Consider the following 22,564-nt stretch of genomic DNA (forward strand, 5'->3'; position numbering starts at 1 on the left):
CTTTTATAATAAGAGCGATAATTTATAACTAATTCGGAGTCCAACTCTTATTTCTAAGAAACTATGAATCCACAAGCGCGTCCGTACATAATTTTATAAACGCGTAATTGTTGATATCATCCATATCCATTTGTAAATGTGCATCATTTGTCGATCTCAAAGACCCGCCACACAATGTGACAGTCCATATCCGCCACAAATTTTTGTTTCCTATCATCCATATCCATTTGTATTGGAGAAAGGTAAAGATTTAACAGAGCAGCTTTGGCCTTGTGCAGCGTACAAATTATAAAATTAAAACAGCAGCGCTGTATATGATTCGTGATTGCGTGAAGCCAAAACTCGTCTGTTAAAACCTTTACCTTGGAGAATCCAGACTCCATCCGTTTTGCCAGGTAAAATTCAGCACTGTATAATTCACTGTGCTTAAAATTAACAGCGAATGTCAATGTAATATGTATAGCCTTCAAAAGTTCCAATATTGCGTATTGATCTCTTCAAAATCATTAATTGCATATTTATTCTTAAAAAATATTTATCCTGAAAATTATAAAAGCTCATTTATATGTCCAATCTAACTACGTAATATATCAAATAGCTCCAAAATAATTAAATAATTTTTTAAAATTATAAAATTTATTTTACAATAATAATTAATAATATGTTGACCACTACACTTTTTCTTTGTTTATCTCTCTTTAGTCTGTTTGAGTTCTCTTCAAGACACCAACCTCCCGTCTCTCTCCAAATGCGCTAAATGACATATTTCTCCCTGTCTTCCCTCGTAGCCTCCAAATCCATTTAAGTCTAAATAACTTACTTTATTGTTTGTGCCTTTGTGATTTTGATTTACTTCCAAATGCCATGTAAGTTTACTGTTATTTTCATGTAACTTTACTTGAGTAAAAACTGAATCCTTTCTTTGCTGACAATAATTGCTTATATTCATGACAAGCACAAAAAAAAGCTGGTAGAGAAGGGAATTGATTCAGTCATTTACTATATTATTTTTCTTGTGTTTATTATGTTAGTGTACTATGGATGTTTACTGATTAATAGTTATGCAACCAACATATTTAGAAGGAAAAATCGAAGCCACCGAGAAAAAAGGGCAAATAAAAATGCGACCAAAACATGTTTAGACGCTTTTTTAAAAAGACATGAACACACTGGTTTTAGAAGAGAAAATAGAAGAAAAGTAAATGAGAATAAAATATATACATAGCAAGTTAATGTTAAATATGATGGATTTGTCAAATACCTAATATTAAAATTTTTGAGGGATGTAACATGAAATTCCCCTAATTTTAACGACAGTACGCTGCACAAGATGTTACAATTGTTATCTCCGCAAGAGAACCTAGCCTACACAAATTGAAAATGGTGAGGCATATGCATAGCAGCATAGGAATGCTCTTTTCGACCAAACGGCTAAAACTTGAATTGAATGCTACTTTCGTTTTGGCATGCGAAATAAACTAAAATAAATTACCCTTGCCATGTCTCTATCAAGTGTTATCTATTACCAAACCATTTCTTTTTCAACCTATCTCATGAATATATATAATTCAACTATATGAAAAAAAAAATGGATCGTATATTTGATCCGATAATGATATCATTGCCCAGTCGTTTTAATTCCTGTTCTTTGTTTTTTTTTTCATCCTCAAAATATTTATAAGTTTGGAAAAGAAGAATTTTTTTTTTTCTTTTTTATGTATTTTGACCAGCACCAAAGGAGAGAGGAGGGGTTTCAATGGGTGCTGGACCAATATTCAGCTTTTGTTCGATCTAAGCCGTTTGACCCACATTGAGATTCGTGTGATTTCCGCGATATACCAAAGCGTCACTGGAGGAGTCTGATGTCAAGTAAAAATTCCCCACTTCCAGTACCGAAGTGCTATAGAAATAGAGTCATAATGATCTAATATCTAATCGCCGTTATTCAATCTGTATTAAAATTTGTGCGTACTTGATCTATATTAATCTTTTAGTTATTAATTTGTGTTAATTTTAATACGAATCAAACGACTCCGATCAACCATCAGATTGAATTTAATACAATGCTAATCAAACCTGCTCCAAAAATTGAAAACTAAAGGGTAATTCAGATCCAATGCAGTACCTTTACTGTGTAAAATAAGATATGCATTGTCTGTTTTAACCTGACACCAATCTTAGAACATATCACCTATAATTCAAATAGAGACTGTAATTATTTTAATTGGACTACCGGGTACGATATCGCACAAGATAAGCCTAAAAGGTCCCTCCTCAATTATATTCCCCAACAAGGGATATCCATCCACCTGTTGCTTGATTTATTTCACATGCTTGCTTTGCTTGCACTTTTGGATCAAGTCTTCGCGCCTCTTTATAAACCATGCCATGTTCTCTCTGTCTTTTATCCACCAATTCAGATGCTAATTTTCTCTCACATTTTTAGTGCTTTCAACCTTTTTTGTTTGGCCCGATTGTGCTATCATCGTGTTCGAATATTATAATTAACTAGTTCGAAAAAAAAAAATGAAAATAAAATGTGTCCTTATCATCGTTGCTATTGTCAAATTTAACCAGTTTATGACAAATTATTCGTATTATCTAAATATTAATTCAAACTGAATTGAATGCCGATGACCTTATATTGTTTTATTCAATTAGAACCAGTGATTTAATAATTATTCGGATTACTTGAGTGGGTGTATCTCTATTTCGTTGTACCCAAAATGCCTTAAAAGGAACGTAAATGTGAACATCCAGCTGCGGAGTCAACTAAGCACCTGTATGCTTGACAAAAAGGAATAAATTTTTTGGACAAGTTTTGCTGAAATTGGTGTAGTATATTCCCATAGAGTGGAAAAACGTGCCATCTCTTAATTAACACGCCGTGATTTTGGTCTCGTGCCGTATCGTGCCGTGATCAAGTGAACAGTGACACGTGTCGTGCTGTGCTGTGACCAAAATATTGAGGGGTGATCGCGTGCCGTGTCCAAACGTAACTGGTTACGTTTCTCATGTTTAACTATTTTTTTTTATAATTTAAATTAGTTTATTCAAGATTCACCATTTGATTAAGATCTAACGGTCCTAATTACACGTGATTACGTAACGTGCCGTGATCAGATCTTTCGCATGACTTGCCGTGCCATGCCAAATTTTTCAAAAGCTGATCACGGCACGTGACACGCGAGTCACAGCACAAAACAGTCATATATGCCATGCCATTCTGTACCATAACCGTACTGTTCTGTGACGGAGCCGGCTCCGTTGTGCCATTTTTCCCACTCTAATTCACATCATTTTTATATACCGACTTTGAATGAAAAATTAACTTGTACACCATAGAGAGAGAAAATACTAACAAATAACAAAAAGAAATTAAAAGGTGTCCCTATAGATGAACTTTTGTAAACTCTTCATATTCTTTAAAAATAATCGTAACTTTTTGCTGTTTTCATATAAAAAGTAATCCATCTCACGTCTACTTAATTGTTTAATTTTGATAATCAATTTAAAATTTTATATTATTATAATTCTAAAAATAAAGACGCAATGGAGGTTAATAAAATAAAAAAATATTTAAATCTTCCTGACAAAATTTATTAGTAAGAATTGTTTTCTGCATAATGTTTTCTTCACAACTTGATTTTTATCCTCTTTGTATTTATATTATATTTAACGGTTTAATTTCTTATATTTGTTCAAATATAGAATTGTTAAAATTTTCAAGTCTTCCTTAAAATATTTATTTTTTGAAGAATTTTTTTCTCCATTATTTTTTGTTGACAACCAGCTGGTTCATATTCTCTTTAGATTTATATTATGGGCTTGAGTTTTGCTAATGTATTAGTGTTAGCATATCAGATCAAATGTTCAGACATAAAACAACAAAATTTGATCCATTAGCATATTGATCGATATACTAACATTGATACATTAACATAATTCTATAATAAATCTCAAAATCGCAGTAATATATAAACAGCATTTTCTCTCTTATATATTTCACATTAACTTAAATCTACATTTGCTACAAAAATTTTGTACCACGTAAGTACAGCAGTTTCCGATGACTTTTTTTGCAGACAGAGAATTTATGATACCTAGTGCAAAGAAACATGGCACCATGTCAGAGGAAAAAAACCTCCAGACCTCATGTTATGGGACCATGCATGAACCATTCTTTTGTTTCCCGTGCATGAGCGCTGAGTTGTAGTGATGGCCTACTTTTTATGGCTCTGCAATCTGCATATACAACTAACAACAGTATTCCTGCCATTTTGACTAATATCTAGTTGTATATTAAATTTGTGTACAAATATTTTATTGGATACTTATATTTGTTTATTGAGGAAGGTTCATATGCCTCCATTATGTCTTAATTTTAAAAAAACTTTAATAATTCAAAATTTAAAATTTAGAAGTCAAAATAAAACCGTTAGATATGATCTACATTATTTTATCTATGCACGTGTAAAAAATTATGATATTTCAATTTTACTTTGATTGTCATCAAGAGTTTGTAAAAAATGCACTGGATGATTTCTAGATGTTGTTTTTGAAATTATTGATTCACATAAAAATAAAATTGAAATATCATAATTTTTTATGAACACAGAGAGAAAATAATATAGATCACATCTAACTGTTTTATTTTGACTTTTAAGTTTTAAATTTTGAACTATTAAAATTTTAAAAAATGGAGGCACTTAAGCCCTCCTCTTGTTTATTTATCTGCATCATAATCTTTTGAAAATTTAACAGCTTCAAATGTGAAATGAGTGTTTATTGTAATTTAAATAAGTTTGTATTCCAGATGGAATGAGTGTTTATTTGAGAAGTCCGTGTAATGAGTTTGGATGTTCAACTCAATATTGACAGTTATCAAAATGGATTTGAATTTTGCAAATTAAAATGTGGGACGGTTCTTAGCTAGACAGCTAATTTGTATTTAAGTAAACAAGCACACATTTCAGTTCAAATAAGTGTGCATTTGACTAGTCGAGTATTAATTTTCATTGGAATGAGTGTGTGTATTTTGAACTGGGAATAATGTACAAAAAATCATGTGACGAATATTTAGAGGGATGAGACACTTCACACTTGAGTGTAGTTATCTAGGCAGATTCAAGTCACTTTTGCGTGTTGGGACGTCTAATTTTTGAAATTTTCAAACTTCATAATGAAGAAAGAGTGTAAAGAAAGGTAATGGAAAACTCAAGCGCAAAATTAAACAATTATATGCTATCAAATATCTATCCCTTGTATCAACTAATAATTCAACGAAAGAGAATTTAAATTACCAAAGAATATTGCGTCTTTTCTTCAATTGTTTTTTTTTTTACCGATATGTTATTGATTTATTGGACATATAAATAGTCTAATAATCAAATTTCATACAATTTATGAATTTAAGAAACTTTCAATGATATACAAGAACCGCTACTTTTAAACCATTAAAATTCAAGTCACTTAATGTATGATGAAACATGCACCAATTATCATCATATTTTATCCGACATGATACGTGAATACTGAATAATATAGATCATGCATGTCTATAATGTTGGATTTCAAATTTTAATTTTATTTTTAAAAATTATCAAGATTGTCATAGTAAAGAATTGTCAACGGATCTATAGTTTTATTCCATTATTCTTCCCTTTAGTATATTAATAAAAATAAATTACAGCATTTATGATGCATTAAAAATTTAAAATGAAGTAAATAATGAAAGAAAAGCGAGAGAGAGAGAGAGAGCCGATTTTTTTATTTATATCCAAAAAATAAATAAAATTTAAAAAAATAACCCAATTGCGAGTGAAATTCGAAATTTACCCAAATCGGTTATCTAATAACCGGATTTGGGATAAATGTCCGGTTAGTGGTTCACCGAACTCAAGAAATAAAACCGGTTAACCACTAACCGGAATGTTGGTTTTTGTTCTTTCTTTTTTTAACCGGTTAATCACTAACCGGAATTTTTTTTATTTTTTGTATTAAAATATTAGAAATGTTGAATATATTTATTTGAAAATAGATGGAATACAATATAATTTGATTTATTAGAAAGACTGCAACAAATAACCCGGATCAATATTTTTCAGGCTGGATTTTTCGCGGCTGTAAGAAAAATTAATATATTTCTGTATGTGTTATTGGAAAAAAATAAAAATATTTAGATTCTGAGTTATTGATCCCGGTTTAAAAGTCACTTCTAGGTAATCCAGAAAATATTGTGATCTTTCTAGTACATTTAATTTATAAAAAGTTGAAAATTCTGAAAATAAATTAAAGTTTTTATTTTTTTTTCAAAAATAGATACAACTTTTCATAAATTAAATGTCCTAGAAATATCACAATATTTTCTGGATTACCTAGAAGTGACTTTTGAACCGGGATCAATAACTCAGAATCTAAACATTTTTATTTTTTTTTCCAATAACACATAAAGAAATATATTAATTTTTCTTACAGCCGCGAAAAATCCGGCCTGAAAAATATTGATCCGGGTTATTTGTTGCAGTCTTTCTAATAAATGAAATTATATTGTATTCCATCTATTTTCAAAGAAATATATTCAACATTTCTAATATTTTAATACAAAAAATAAAATAAAAATTAGAAATTTCTGTTTTAAAAAAAATTTCCTGTTAGTGATTAACCGGTTAAAAAAAATAAAAACCAACTTTCCGGTTAATGGTTAACCGGTTTTATTTCTTGAGTTCGGTGAACCACTAACCGGACATTTATCCCAAATCCGGTTATTGGATAACCGGTTTGGGTAAATTTCGAATTTCACTCGCAATTGGGTTATTTTTTAAAATTTTATTTATTTTTTGGATATAAATAAAAAAATCGGGAGAGAGAGAGAGAGAGAGATGTTACAGATAAAGAGGGACTTTATATATACACATATTCAACTATTCAAGGCATCTTATAATGGTCGGTAATTCAGACCTTTTTCAAACTCGCATATTACTTTTGATCAATTTCTTTACGGCGTAAAAACAATTATGGTACTTTTGATCAATTTCTTCTGTTTCCAAAATGATAACTTTATCAATTCATCAATAAACAGTGGTGCTATTAGAAAAGTGTTAGGTCCGGTCAATTATGCTATTATTTCGGAGGAAAAGCATTTGGATGACAACTGGAAAGTAATTCAAATTTCATTCAGAATCATTTGACAACAATTTTCTTTTTACAATTTTAACTATACAAAAAAAGAAAAAGAAAAAAAAGGATTAAAACCAAATAAATTAATACATGTGTTATGAGACACATAAATTGATAACTCATCAATTTTATTTTCATCAAATTATCATGTGATGCCCAATATGAAATGGATTTTTGTTGGTACATTTTGGTTGTCTAGTAGAAAGACATACCAATAAATGAGCTCAAAATTAAAATACTATTTTTTGTTAAAATATAACTCTGTCTGTGTAGTTTCTACATAACATGTTCCAACCAAAATAAAAGAAGAGGGCCGTGATAGGCATGGCGAGCCGGCCATCGAAAAACAATTATTTTCTTATGAAATAAAACTCATGCTTTGTGACTCTGGTTAGGTTTTATTTCTAGCCTACTCTAACTTGTTAGGGAATAAAAGTTTGGTGGTGGTTGTATTTTTGTTAAAGAATATACTTTTACTTAGCAGGATTCAAATGTCTCATATGTTTTATTTTCATTTTCAAAGACTAAACAGTCGATTCAAACCAATCAACATGATATCCATAATAAAATGTGCTTGGAGACTAATTTTTTTATTTTTTTGGAAATCTTTTATTATTTTTTTAGATACATACAAAATTGTTATTTTTTTAGATACATACAAAATTGTTATTTTTTTATGGTCCAATCATTCACTGACAATTCATGGATAAACACATGTTTATAACATACTGAAATACTAAATAGTCTCTTAAGTAATTGAACTAGTGTTCATTAATAAGAAACTTATTTTTCGCAAGTAATTAAATCTTGTGTTTATATCATAAAACTGATATTTTTACAATTAAAACAATTAGAGAAAAAAATAGACGGAGGATTGCTTGGCACATCTTTTCCTTTCTGGTTAGTGTGGAAATCAGGTTTTAACCGTTATAAAAAGATGGGATTTTCTTGAAATAACTACCCCAAATAATTTGATATTTTTATTGCTTACTGAAAAGCAAGAGTGGTTGACATTTTCCAATCCATAAACAGGCATGGCTAATATCCCACTGCTAATTTTTTCACAATCAAATATATACTGGTAAATAAAACACTGCGTACTTATAAGAAAGTGTGTTAGCACGTGTGAATGTGTGATGTAATAATAATACTTGCACCAGATATGAATCTCAACATTTGGCCCCAAAATTAGGTATAGGAACAAAAGAATACCTTTCAACTAGCAATAATACAAACAACCAACATGCATGTGACATGAACTGCACATAACATGATCTTTTTCATGTCTATATAGATAAAGGAAATAAAGAGTACATATTGGAGAACCCTTCACCAAAATGTAAAGAATAATTAAGGTGCTTGTCTACTATCTCAGTATAATTTTGGTTATGGCACCAATAATATCAAGTTGAGGTGATTCCATGTCAGAATTTTGCTTCGGAGAATTAAAAAACGCAAAAGACTAAGTTACAAATATTAATAGATATAATGTACTTTACCCTGCCCCAATTATATGATTGTTGCAGATTAGTAAATTTGAATTATGTATATGATATAACTTGATATTCAAATTTTGAAAAATAAACATCATAACACCTATAATAAGATTCACAAGGCCCAAAACACATCTAATAGAGATAAACTATTAGGAACATGATTTCACATAACATGTACAACTCATACAGCATGCAATTTTTTTTTCTGATCTTATTGGAACCAAGTCTAACCAAACAAACTGGCAAGATAATAACTAGATTCAAGCAAATGCAACATAAGCAATATCAGGCTCTGATCCATCAACTTATCTTATATCCAGCCAACATAATAACTAAAAATAAAAAATAAAAAAATAAAAAACAAATGAAGTGCTTAGCCCTTAAAAGACAAAACTCATTATTTAAAAAGGATCCAACCATGAAGAAGAAAACTCTTACACAATAAAATTTATTTTGGTTTCGCCTCTTCATCCTGTTCTAGTCCATACCGGCGGTTGAATTTGGCAATCTGGCCAACGTTCTGTGCCATCTGACGCTTGGCCCGCAAATGGTAAATCTTCCCCACATCATGTATCTTCGTCATCATGATATTTATCAACCGGCCGCTTTGGGTAACATAAGAGACCCATTGCATTTGAGGGTGTATCCCTTTTTTCATATTTCTATCTAACAAAAACAATAAATTAACAATTTGTGATGAGCAATTTAAACCAAGGACTAAACTTTGGTACGTATCAGATCCATATAACATCACACACTTAGTAGTTCAAACACATGCAGTTTGCTTTCATTGTTGAGGTTCATATGACATTAAATTGAGAATCTTTCAGACCGTCAAGTACTAAATTGATGCCGATTGCAAAATAGAACGGTAAATTGGGTAAATATGATAGTAAATAGCAATGATACGTATTAATTTACACAAAAACAGGTCAGCAAATTTAATTTCACAGGCCTAATTGAAACACATTGATCTAAATCAGGCTTTATGGATGCGGGCCGAATAAGGTACCAGGCAGGTGTTAGAACGGCTGAGATTTGCAAGGCGATGGTTAGCTACCTGAGAGATGTAGAACCAGTGAGGAGGGAAGGGGAGGGAGAGAGAACCTCAGTACTCTGCAAAGCATATGTAACTGAGTTTAGTTTAATCAATAACATCCCCAATCTCTTGTCCACAATTTTAGACAACTTCCCATTTTTAGTGAGCACATGTTATTGCAGTCTCTTTAAAAATAAGAGGAAGGTGTCCCTCCATTGCTCCATCTATATCTATGTTAATTTCATTTTTTTCTGAGCATCTCATAATTTCAAATTTTCATTTCCAGGCATGTCTTTCTTCAACTTCCCTTATTTCACTTTCCTGCAACTGTCTCCTCACGCTATTAAGGGTGACTCAATACGAGGTTCTTAATTGATACTTGTCTTTGCTGCTCATGTGGGTAAATTCACTCTGATGAAACCCTAGGATTATAATTTTCAATGATTATGCATTTGTATTCAAGTGAGAGTCTAAATGGTGAGGCCAGTTCGAATTTAGTTGAGATCTCCATCTTTATAAGTTTTTTTTACAGAAACTTGCTACATATTTCTTCTGACGCATGTATGCACAATTTACAATGCATTATTAAATTCATGAAATTAGTACTATAGAAGGATGAAGATAAATTTGATGATTCTTTGGCTCAGGGAACCAATCAGTCTTTCGGTTTGATTTACCGAATTTGCTCTGGACAAACCAATTTTCATTCATTCTTTTGTGCAAATCAGGGATGTGAATTATGACGACTCAAAGCTTCGCCATTACTGCCATCTCAAGGTCTTCTTCTCTGCCAACCAATCCATTTCAAGATTCTGAACCCCCCCCCCCCCCCCCCCCGCCCCCCCCCTCCCCCCCTCCGCCCAACAGGTAGTCATAGTCAAGATTTCCATCAGGGTTTGGCAAAAATCACTATTTTAACTATTAATTACAGTACTACAAATTAAATTTCTAAATAAAAAAATTACTATATTTTAACTACTAAACCCAATTCGCCTCCGCAAAGTTCCGCAGCCGCAACTCACCATTTTCTTTCTTAGTCAGTGAGAAATTGTAAAATTGAATACACAGGGTAGTGCTAATGGGAAGAAGGTTCGCAGGTTAGGGTTTACGGCAGAGCACCAGAGCCATGCACGGGCCGTGGCGCTGGTGCGAAAAAAAAAAAAAAATAGGGTTACCTGAGCCGCTGAGCCTTCCGTCCCGCCTGAGCTCGCACTTTTCTTTTTTCTTCTCTCGATTTTTGATTTTGATTGCTGTTCTCTTTTTCTCTCTGGCTGCTGTTTCTCTTCGCGATTTTTCCTTTTGGCAGTTCGCAACTTCGCATATCGAGTACGCCGTAGCGGGTAGGGCCCTAGAGGAAGCAGCAAAGGCGAGCGAGGACAGAGCTGTGGGCTGTAGAAAAAGAAATAAACAAATTGGGCTGAGCTTCGAAAAATGTTGGGCCGTCTCTGGAATAGGTAAAATTTGCAACAATTATACATGGGCTTGGATTATAGACAACTGGCCAACTTGGCTGGACTACTGTAGACGGATAAACCATGTCTTTTCTTTGTTGTGTATTAGCTCTTTGTATATGAAATTGTGCATCTCCAATATTCACAAGCTTGATAGAGGGTTTATGCATTCTTGTGGCTCAGTTGGTAAATTTGCTTGCAATAATTGTAAGCATAGTTTGCACATGTCTTTTTTTTTTCTTTGGAAAAAAAATGACAAAGCCACTGATTTCTACTTGCAAACTACAAAACAAGACCAAAATATTTGAGATAACCTACATCATGGCTACCACCACTGATAACCAAACCATGCACCTTCCGAGTATCGACTAATTTATCCAAAATGTCAACCTAATACATATCTTGCCACATGTGCTTGTTAAATTTACCCAAGCATCACAAATTAGCATTGATTTTTCTAAAAATTAACAAAGCCACCGGTTTTATTAGATACTGAAAACTAATATAAGCCCCAAATTACCAAAACAATAACATGCAATATTATTGAGTAGCAAGTTTGTTAACCACTCAATAATGCAATTATTATCCAAGAGTCCGTTTTGTACAATGAAATTTGTACGATTAGAGAGTAGCTGAACCCATTCATCAGAAAACAGACCCAAACTGTTCAATAAATTGAACGGTTCAGAATTGGATACAAGAGCCTGTTATATGGTAAAGAAAAGCAGCAGAAAAAAAAAATTGAGTGTGTGAGGCAAATGACAGGCTCAGATTATTCATCATCGCCAAATCACCCCATTAATACTGCCACATGTGCATTATTTCCTTTTTATTCTGTTTTTGTTTTGTTTTAGTTCAGAGACTCAAGACATTATGCTCCATTTCCTGAACACCAAAAGAGGTCAAAGATCCCAAAATGATATCTTAATTTATTTATTTTTAAATCGCTCTATTTTTTTAGTCACCATTTCGAACCATGTCACAATCAGATCAATTTTTCATTTGGGATTCCAATACAGGCAAATGCACAGATCAGTGTCTATACTTGTTCCATTTGTAGCCAATAACAAATTATACCATGGGCACAACTATGCACACACAAGCACAGACACAGCTCAGTGTCTATGCTGTGTTCATATAAAGAAAAGTAACAAGATAATTATGGTGTCCCACAACCAGTTCTATTTGCTCCCACCAGTCAAAGTCTATTTCATGTAGGAGCGATGCATTTTTCATTATAAAAACTTTATAGAACGATCTAAGTATCGAGGTCTGAATAAATACAATAATGATGAATGAAAAAATGACAAAATTCTTTCTTTACTAGATTTGGGGCTTGAACAGCATAAGCTGTTCATCATTGAGGTTCTAAAAAGACAAATATCACATGTACATAGCAACCACAAAAGCAAGAAGAAACAAATAACAGATGACCTCACAACTACAAAGAGAGTTCATCTGGTCTTCCTTTTACCAACATGGCAGATGATGGTACCAGACTAGAGGAACTAACTAGTGCAATCCCTGAGTTACTGTTTGATGTGCATGGCGTGCACATACCTCATTCATGTACCTCTTAGCATTTTGAACTCTTCAAAACAAACACAGATATCCTCAAACACAATACTCCATAATATCTAGTAGCAGTTAAAAGAGTAAGATATAAAACAAAGCACAAACTACAGAGCACATTGGATTAAAGATAATTTTAGTATGAAAAAAAAGATAAAATTAAAATAAAAGCAAAAGTTTAGTTTCATATTTATCTAATTGCATGCTCAAATCCTTCATTAGTAGAAATTTAGTAGTGCCACCTTCTATTCCTAGTCCCATATCACTATTGAATCAGATACTCGAAGAGAATGTATATGCACTGCCATCATTAGGATTCTTGATTCCTGTTAATTAAGAAAAGTGTAATAAGTACATCTTACTCTTAATGAAAAATTTAAGCATTTCAAGCTGAGAATTGTCACATTCTGATACAATGACAGTGATCGATCAAACTGATACAAATAAAATTGGCGTCATTACATCAGTGAATGTATATATCCCAGATACCATTTAATGATGGTGATCACGCTTGTTGTCAGATAGTACACTAATGACAAAAAATGCTTTATGCTAACGACAAAATATGCTTTTGTAACTACTTATGACCATTTTAAATCAGTTAGAAAGAATGCATATGTATTTACAGTGTTGTCGCGAGTATACTAACGACACTATATGCATATATAACTACTAACAACCATTATAAATCAGTTAGAAAACATAAATAGGTATGTAGTGCTGCCAATGACATAACATACAATATTTATCTTTTGAAAAAAGAAGAATTAGGGATCAGTACCTGTTACAAGCAGGTGCGATCATATTTTATAAATCACAAGGACCGCTAGATCAGGCTAGGTGTAACCCAAAAGGGCATTCTACATATTGAAGGAAATACTTCCATCGGGCCCAGCTCATGTGGAAGCTCCTTCCCACTTTCCAAATTAGCCCGATTTATGACAACACAAAAAGAATCAATGGTCACAGAATATCTTACGTAATAGTATACTTCATTCTCTTGTTTTTCATCTGATTGCAAAATAATCGAATGCCTCCCATTGACAAAAAGCACCCGCTTTCCAATGTCCTTCACTCGACGCCATCTCTGACGATCATCCCAACACTTATACACATAAATCTTAGTCTTCCTAAACCAGTCCATAGGTTTACAATCAATAGTTCTAACTATAAGGGGTCCACTAGAATTGGCATCCCCCTCAACCAAATTAATCTGATCACGTCTGCTGTTGTAGAAGTTGATTTTGGAAGGGAAGGTCCACATGGAATGGTGCTCAAGATCATAAACAGATATTTTCTTTTTAGAATTCACCATATAAACCAAGTTATTATAGAAAGTGATATCCTCCGGGCTGCATGAGCCATGGAAATTGGGGAGAGAGATGGTGTGGGTGGGGCCTCAGGGAACTTCGCCACGCCTTACAAACCGCTCTGAGATGAATGTATTGTGTGTTGGTGGCGGAAGCCTTCTCAGCAATGTTTGCTAGCAGATCACCTGGGAGATCAGCCCAACACGGTCTCATCTTGGCTTCCTTCGATGGTAACTGTTTGCAATGGCGCCTGACCTAGAAGAATCTACGTTCCATCCATGTACCTTCTTTAAAAATAAAAATATCATCCATTAGCACTGTGTAGCACTAATATGCAGTGGAAATAAAACCCATACTATATATGTCAAATTTTATCCTCCATAAACCATTCTCCTTTTTCAGAACACAAATACTTTATAAATTATCTAAATCTGACAGATTAAAGCAATCAAATTTACACCAAGAGCAATCGCATTTTGTACTTTGGTATTCAAATTTCCATAGTGGACACGACTGGCCTTTTAACTTTCTATTTGCAAAGGAGCGAAAAGAAAAAGAAAAAGAGTGCAACAATTCCTAGTTAGAATAGGTTCTTGTTCTAACCCTGTGACTGTAGGTGTCATGGAGAGTACTGGAACGAGAGATGCGACGAATAGCGGAGGCGACAGAGGATCCTATCTTCTCGTGTGAGCGCCGCCTGCCAGGGAATGGAATTTTTCCGACCGTCGAGGGCGAGGAGAGGAGATGGCAAGGGTTCGTTCGAGTTGCAGTGATTTCGGTGAATCGAGAAAGACGTAGGAGTGCGTTTCTTCTAGGCTTCGTTCGAGTGTGTTTTTGCGTATGCACGGAAAGAAGTCGATAGGGAGAGAGAAAAGAAGTAAATCGACGGTGGAACTGGAACCTACAAATTTTAAAAAGCAAATGAGAGAAGCGAATTGGGCCCAACATATATTATGGCCCAGCTCGTATTAATTTCGAGCCTAATTAATCCGATAACAAAATTCAGATCAGGATAAATAAGAACCAACAGAAAGAGCCGAAAATTTTATTCATAGGAGTAAATATAAAAAAATTAAACGCAAGTACAGATGTATCCAGGCTAACAGGGGTGGAGCCAGATATTCTGACTATAGGGTCAAACACAATGGATCAATTTTTTTTTTTTAAAAAAGGCATGAGCCCATTTCATATATCTTCAATGGATTAATTATATTAAATTTTCTTGTTATCAATGGAATGAATATTACAGTATCAATAGTATTTTATTCTAAATTATAAAGAAAATTGTATTCGAGTACAAAAAATTGGAAAATAAATGAGGATCAATTGACCTTCATTCCCTTTAAACACCTCCGCGCCTGCATGCTAATTAAAATTTTACTTTCTCCAAGGATTATGTTAGATAGAATTGAGATGTAACTATAATATTAGTTTAGTCCTCAAACTTTACATCATCATAAATATTGAAATTTACCATCTTTATACAATTATCTTCCAATAATTAAATAACATTGATTATTTTAAAAGTACTAATAATAAAATGAAGATATATGAATTTTTACTTTCAAGAAAAACCGTTATTATTATATATCTTTTTTTTGCTTTACTAATTATCCGAATTATATTCGTATCTGTATCCGTATCCATTTCACATCCAATCCATATCCATATCCATATCTGTAACTATTCATATCCGTATCCGACCGTTTCCACCCCTAATTTTAACTCTACTCTGAAAAACAATCACAAATCAAAACTTAACATGAAATTTAAAATCTCATATTATAACGCTACCGCTCGCAATGCTAGTGGTAGGATATAATTAATACGGCTGACATTGTCAGCGGTAGACTTTAATTAATTTTAAATTTATTTTTAAATGCGTCAGAGAATTAAAGTTTTTAAGATTTTTGCATCTGAATTCTAAAGTTCTGCATCTATTTTTTTGAAGTTTTTTTTTTATATTTTTAGTATTTTCATAAAAAGACTAATAGATGGAGTACTTTTAAATTTAAATATACTAAAATAAATGCGATAAATGATCTAAATTAAAAAAAATTATTATCATATTATTACTTAGTGTGTACTAAAAAAATATTATTTGAATCCAAACTATTGATTTCAATTCAGGCTTCAGATGCGAATCATTTGTCACGGTTCTTCTAGTACTAAACTCGTTGCTTCTAAAACTGGAGAGGCCTAAATAATTGCGACTTTCTCTAAGACTAACGTGATTAATGGGCCGTACTTAGCCCATTAACATGGAAAAGGCCATTTCCAGATGCTTCCATGCAGATCAAGACTGAACGACTTATTCGATAAAAAGAAGAACGGAGCTGATGGTAAGGATATTAACGGAGCTATTTTAGCTTCATGTAGCGTCCTAACCTTATGCAGTGCAGTTTTGATTCTATAGTCCATGCGCTGCATGAAATCAGAACTGCTCTGTTAAAATATTTACCCCAAAAGGCCGAGTTTTCTTTAGTTATGATTTCAATTTATATATTACGGGTTTATACGGCTCTTTATTATATTAATTTTATGTGGTCCAAGTCGTTATTGAAGAGTAGATCTAGGAGTCGGGTTTTGCTATAAGTTACAACAGATTCCATAATGACATCTTGTGTTTTCTTAATTACAATACAAAGATTTCGATCACTCACATCCATCTATGTTTTCTCATTCCCATCCATATCATATAAAGTATAAATATCTTTGATGCATGTCAATATCGTTATCTTAATTCCTTCAACAACTTTAGTTACCAACCGTAGATATCATAGACACATCACACTACACCTGTCAGGCTGACAGCATTACAGTACATAAAACCTTGCTTTGAGGCAATGACATTGGCCTCTAAAAAGTGCACTTGTCCGTTATGACGCCATGCTCTTTGAGCTGTATAGTACTATGAAACTATGAAAGGTATATTTGCATTAATTATTCTTTAATTGAAGAGGTTTTCCCAAAGAATTCTTAATTTAAATATTTCTGTTCCGATGCAAGTATGCAACACTACTTTCCGGCAAATTTTGTGATGCAAAAATGATATAATAAAGTAATAAACTGTAGCTATCTTAAAAATTTACTTGGTTTAACATTTTTTTACTATAATATGTATTTTTCTCTTTGATCTAATTTTATGTTTTCTCGATTCGATGTTCGATCGGAACCGTTCAATTCGTGTCAAGATTCATGCACAATTAATTTGCACAAAATTAGACATTAAATCAAAATTTATCTGATATTCATCGGACCACCTTGACTCTTTTTTATTGCGTATCTTATAGACTTGTTAACAATTAGCTTGTTTAATTATGTGGTCATTATTATCCTCTTTATTTATTTTAAAGACTAATAAGGAGGCAAAAAAAAAAAATTTGCTCTTCACAAGCAAAATTTATCATTGTGTATCTCTCTGCTCAAATAAAAAAGTAAAGACTATGCTTTCGGCGTTTTCTATGTATCAATGAAATTAATTAGTTTGGTTTATTTTTACTACCAATTTAGTTACAATTAAAAGGGTTATGTAGGTGTCAGGTGATGACACCATGAATTAGCTCAAAAGGTAAGGCATTTGAGTTGTCTATGCACAAGAAGCTAGACGTGCAATGTTATAATTAATTAATTAATTATCCAGTTGGAAAAGGGTCTCATGCAAGGACAAAGTGGTCTTTATATCCTGTAGTGCTGAGCTGCCTAGCTGGTAGGTGCCATGCTCTTTTTTCTCCTTTTGCCTTGTGTTAAACTAAGATAACATATAAACTATATAATCAGAGTACTTTATTTTTCAGATCGTACATCATCACATGTAATACTGCAATAAAAGTTTCGTTCTTAAGTAGGGGTCCATCCATATCCTGTTATATATGTGTTTTTTTTTTCCAAAGGAAGTGTACGTCGTAGGTTTTTGCTTATGCACCTTTATAAATGTTTGTATTATACTTTATCAGTTTATTCTAAATTAAATTTGACACCGTGTGCATGCCTCATAAAGTGAAAAAGATGATCAAATATAATCAAGCCGTTTGTTGGAAATAAATTAAACTGTCCTTTTGCTTTGGATTCATTATTCTATTTTGATATTTAATTTGCCAATGTCCTTTAATCAATTACTTTTAGGTTAAATATTTGTTTTTTCTTCTTTTCTTTTCTTTTTAACCTTTTTTTATTAGCCAGGCCCATGGGTTATCACCAGTGGTCAGGGGCGGAACCAAGGCAGGGGCTAGTTCCAGCCTGGCCTTCTCCTTGGTCCAGAAAATATACAGAGCCCCCTTTAATAATTCAGTGTGTTCGAAATGAATGTCTATGGAGATGATGTAGAAAATATACAGAGACCCCTTTAATAATTAGTTAGGCCCATAAAATATACAGACTGTCTTCCTTTGCGCCGCGCCAAAGCGACAGTTAGACCCCCCCCCCCCCCCCCCATCCTGAGAAACTAGTATATATACCCCCCCCCTATCGATCATTCCTGATTCCGCCACTGCCAGTGGCAGAACTACATGGTAAAACAAGGGGGCTAAGCTCCCCAATTCTTTGAAAATTTTGCATTCTTTACTTTAAAATTTTTTAATTTTACAAAAAATATCACTATTAGCCTCCTTTATAAAATAAAATTACATGACGCTTATTCATCCAATTCCTTCTATCTCAATTTCCTTTATTCATCCAGCCCCCTCTATCTCAATTTTCTAGTTCCGTTCCTGATAATCACCTTGAGGTGAATTTATATTTTCTATTGCCTAATACTTTGTTTGATTATACAATTTAGGAAGAAGACCGATTGCTTGCATCCATATACCTGTTAATAGATATTCTGATTCCTGAACTCAGCAAATTTAATTTTCTATTAATTGCTTGTATTGTTTCTAATTTTGATGCACGTTCATAAAGTGCCTTGTCATTTTGCTTTGGCGTGAGCGATTAATTACATCTTAACTTAGATTTAATTTTGTACTTTTATCTTCTATTTCAAGCAGACATTATCATGCATTCTTGCTCTCGGAAGAATATGTTTGGTTGTAAAAAGAAAGAAAAATGATTCCGCGCTTAAGCAATTAGTACAGCTTTTATTTTTATTTTTATCATAATGTACTCTTCCTTAGGCAGCACCCCTCTTCTCTCTTTCAACTGTATCCTTTTGTTTATAATAAACTTGGAGAATTTTCTGAATTCAGATCCAGTCAAGTATCTGACCTGGTAAAAATCAGAGCACCCATTCAGGCCGAAATTTTTATTAATAGGAAATTAATTAATTAATTAAATATCAATAATGGAGAATAAATATGAGTTTTTTCGACGTTATATACTATTACGGCTGGAACAGAGCCAGTTTCTACCAAAACAGTGCCAGTTCTTGGACAAAACAAGACCACTTCTTGCCAAAACAGGATTTGTTCCTGATAGAAATAGGTTGTTCCTGGCCGTGATAGTCTATAACATCTAGAGATGACGTTATAAACTATTACGTTTTCTCTATATCTCGAAAAAAATCAAATCCGTTTTCTATTATCGATATTTATTTAAATAATTTCTTATTAATAAAAATTTCGGCCCTGTAGTTATTTATTTTTTCATTTACATGGCAACAAACGAAGTAAAGCTCCCGTCAGATGTGATATCGAATAAGTGGCAATGTCTATGTAACTATCGTGTTGCAGAGATAAAAGTTATCAATTACGCACTTTTACCCATAAAAAACACAAACTATGGTAGCAGAAAATTCGGAAGAGTATAAATAAAAGATTTTGTGAACTGTCAACTGTTGGTTGGCTCAAGACAGCGGTGGGGCCAGCGGCCGTCTCTGGCTAGACACGTGGGCTATGCTCTTCTTGTTTGTTGATTTTCTGCGGTACATTTTGTCCTATAGAACACGATATAATTTTTCCTAAAATAGTGACAAATGAATTATTCGGGTTCGGTTCGGTGAGATCAAAAATTCGTGATTCGGGTATAATTCTGGTATAATTCGGGAATGATTCGGAATTATCTGGATCAGAAATCTCAGTCATGCAAGGGAGCAAAAAAAATAAAAAATAAAAATAATTGTTCTTGGAAAAATTCAGGAAAAATTCGTGAATAATTCGTAAAATTCGGGAATTATTCGGGTTTAATTCGGTCAAAGTTCGGTCAACCGAATAATTCGGCGTTCGGTTCGACATTACCCCAAAAAAGAATTAAACGGGTATAATTCGGGTATCTTGTCACTATGGTCATACTAGCCCACTCGCTACATTAATTATCTGTATAGTAATTTTTGCAAGAGATCTGAATAATATTGGGTTCAAAATCAGAAAAAAGCTCCCTTGAATTCCTGCTTGGTAAGGGCTTCAGTATTTAATAAAAGGTCGATTGGTCATTGTACTTAATTTTTTTTTTTTTAAGTCATTGAATTTTAAATATATTTGCTATACTTCCTTTCAAAAGCAAATGGAGGGTTAATATCAACATTGACATCTACCGAAAAGCATGTCATATATCAACAAAAAGGTATGGCCACTTCAACTATAGATTATTCACATCAGCAAAAAGAAAAAAAAAATTCATATTAGCTACATCTATGTCCGCATTACCTAATTAAAACTAGTTAAAAATTTATGGGCTAGCAGCAAATTTCAAAGATCGGTTTTTGAAAAAAAATAAGAGAAATTAGTTCTTAATCTGAGATAAGATATTCTGTCCGAGTAGTTTAGGTTTAAAATTCGCTTGAAAAATTACTTGTGGATATATACAATTGAAAGATCTGACCCCATCTCTATTTCAATAAAAATATATTAAAAACGACAGTTTTTTCAATTAATAAAATGGCAAAGTTTGATAACCTCTAAAATAAATTACCTAAAACGATAGCACAATTATTGTAGCAATATGATAGGCATATATGTTTTGGAGGGCATTATACTTTGTGCTTTTATGCATCGGTTATGTATCATCAGATTTGGATGCATCTCATGAGCCACCAATTTTTTAATCTGTTCTAATGTTATGGCTCAATCTAAATAAAAGATAAGTATGATGATATATATACCGAACTTTTTTGTTGAATGTTGACAATCTTTCATTGACGTAGATAGCACTTACAAATCCAATGAGTTTTGATTAAAACAAAACAGAATAATTTGATGAACAATTTGAGAGTTCAATGGCTTATTAATGAAATAAAGTTCGGTGAGCTATTTTTTTTAAATAAAGTTTAATGATCTAATGAGAAATTTATTTCTTTATAATTATTTTTATTTGTCTATATGTATATATAAGGATTAAAAGTATTGACAACAGACTAATCATATAACAAACTTGAGCTTATGAAATTAAAAAAAAAAATACATAATAGATATGTTCAATTAACCGTATATTAAATTTGATATATATAAAAATAAATCTTGTATCTAACAAATTGAAACTCAACATTTTTAATTTGTGGACGTCTGTTTGATGATCAAACAATCTTAATCATGTTAAACATGATATAGTTATTTTTATCTATATGTAACATATTTTTTATTTTGTCAAACTCCATTAGGACGTGTTTGGCTGCATTACTGTTCGCGTCAACTGAATTTTTTTCTTCCCACAAAAACAGTAAAAAACATTTCAAATTTTTACCTTTTCTATGTCTACCTTCATTTCCATTAGTTGGCCAAACAGGACCTTAGTGATTGTGATAGGGCTCAGATAAATTTTACCATGCTTTCCGCCCTACTCTTTATCGAGTGTGTGTTCCCTCAGATATTGGGATCCGTACCCTCCAAGTCACCTGACTCGACACAATTGAAATGGACGGCTCAGATTTAATTTCAGCCAGCGGGAGATTAGAACGACAGCAGGGGGCAATATTATTTTGTGCTTTGAGATGCGTGCCAAGTTAAAAATTCCATTTTCGGACCGTCTGACTCAGTTCTACTTAGTCAAGTAACCTAAGGGGATACGAATTCCAGATATTAGAGGGTTGCAATGAATAGACAGACGTTCTGAATTAATTTCAACCGTATCAAATTCAATCCAATACTTAAAACTATAAGAGTCCGTTATGAGATTTGTGTCAAGTTAAAAAAAACGATCTGGATTTACTTATTGCACTGGATGTGAATTCACTCTTTTCCAAATAATGATCGAGAAAAAAAGAGGGGAGATTAGTAGAGCGGGTACCATTAAGATACCTGACCGTATTATTAATACTCACAGCCGTCAGCCGCATCAAAAATATATTTAGTATCTAATTATAGAGGAGGGTTCAAATGCACTCTAAATTTTTGTGCACCCAAATGCACTCTATCCTTCAAATCATTTTTCTCCATTTTCAAAGTCTGAATAGTCAATCCGAACCGTTAGATGAGATCTATATATTAAGATGTGCTTGGAGACCAAATTTTATATTTTTTGGAATTTTTTTACTATTTATTAAACCACTTTGAAAATCGCTGATCCAATGGTCTAGAAAATGTAAAATCAGCGATTTTCAAAGTGGCTTAATAAATAGTGAAAAAATTCCAAAAAATGTAAAATTTGGTC

At 32.7% G+C, this 22,564-nt stretch overlaps 1 protein-coding gene and 1 long non-coding RNA gene across 5 annotated transcripts; both read right to left on the reverse strand.

Annotated features, from left to right (window-relative positions):
* Positions 1-8,941: 8,941 nt before the first annotated feature.
* Positions 8,942-11,028, reverse strand: LOC144575870 (Ribosomal protein L31). Of its 4 annotated transcripts, none has more exons than XM_078326123.1 (3): positions 10,890-11,028; positions 9,736-9,791; positions 8,942-9,337 (listed from the first exon to the last, which is right to left on the reverse strand). In XM_078326123.1, the coding sequence occupies exon 3, from the start codon at positions 9,331-9,333 to the stop codon at positions 9,124-9,126; it is 210 nt and encodes a 69-aa protein (XP_078182249.1). In that variant the 5' UTR covers positions 9,334-9,337; positions 9,736-9,791; positions 10,890-11,028; the 3' UTR covers positions 8,942-9,123. The 4 variants fall into 4 exon arrangements, with proteins under 4 accessions (XP_078182249.1, XP_078182246.1, XP_078182248.1 ...); XM_078326120.1 differs by having other exon boundaries at positions 8,942-9,341; XM_078326122.1 differs by lacking the exon at positions 9,736-9,791 and having other exon boundaries at positions 8,942-9,341; positions 10,890-11,019.
* A 1,748-nt stretch (positions 11,029-12,776) lies between these two features.
* On the reverse strand, positions 12,777-14,879 carry LOC144575785 (uncharacterized). The gene is made up of 3 exons (XR_013518527.1): positions 14,651-14,879; positions 13,519-14,334; positions 12,777-13,063 (listed from the first exon to the last, which is right to left on the reverse strand). It is a non-coding gene; the product is annotated as an uncharacterized LOC144575785 (long non-coding RNA).
* Positions 14,880-22,564: the final 7,685 nt, after the last annotated feature.

Source organism: Carex rostrata, chromosome 24 (genome assembly GCF_964058835.1).
Source record: "Carex rostrata chromosome 24, lpCarRost1.2, whole genome shotgun sequence".
In the NCBI taxonomy this organism is placed as follows: Eukaryota; Viridiplantae; Streptophyta; class Magnoliopsida; order Poales; family Cyperaceae; genus Carex; species Carex rostrata.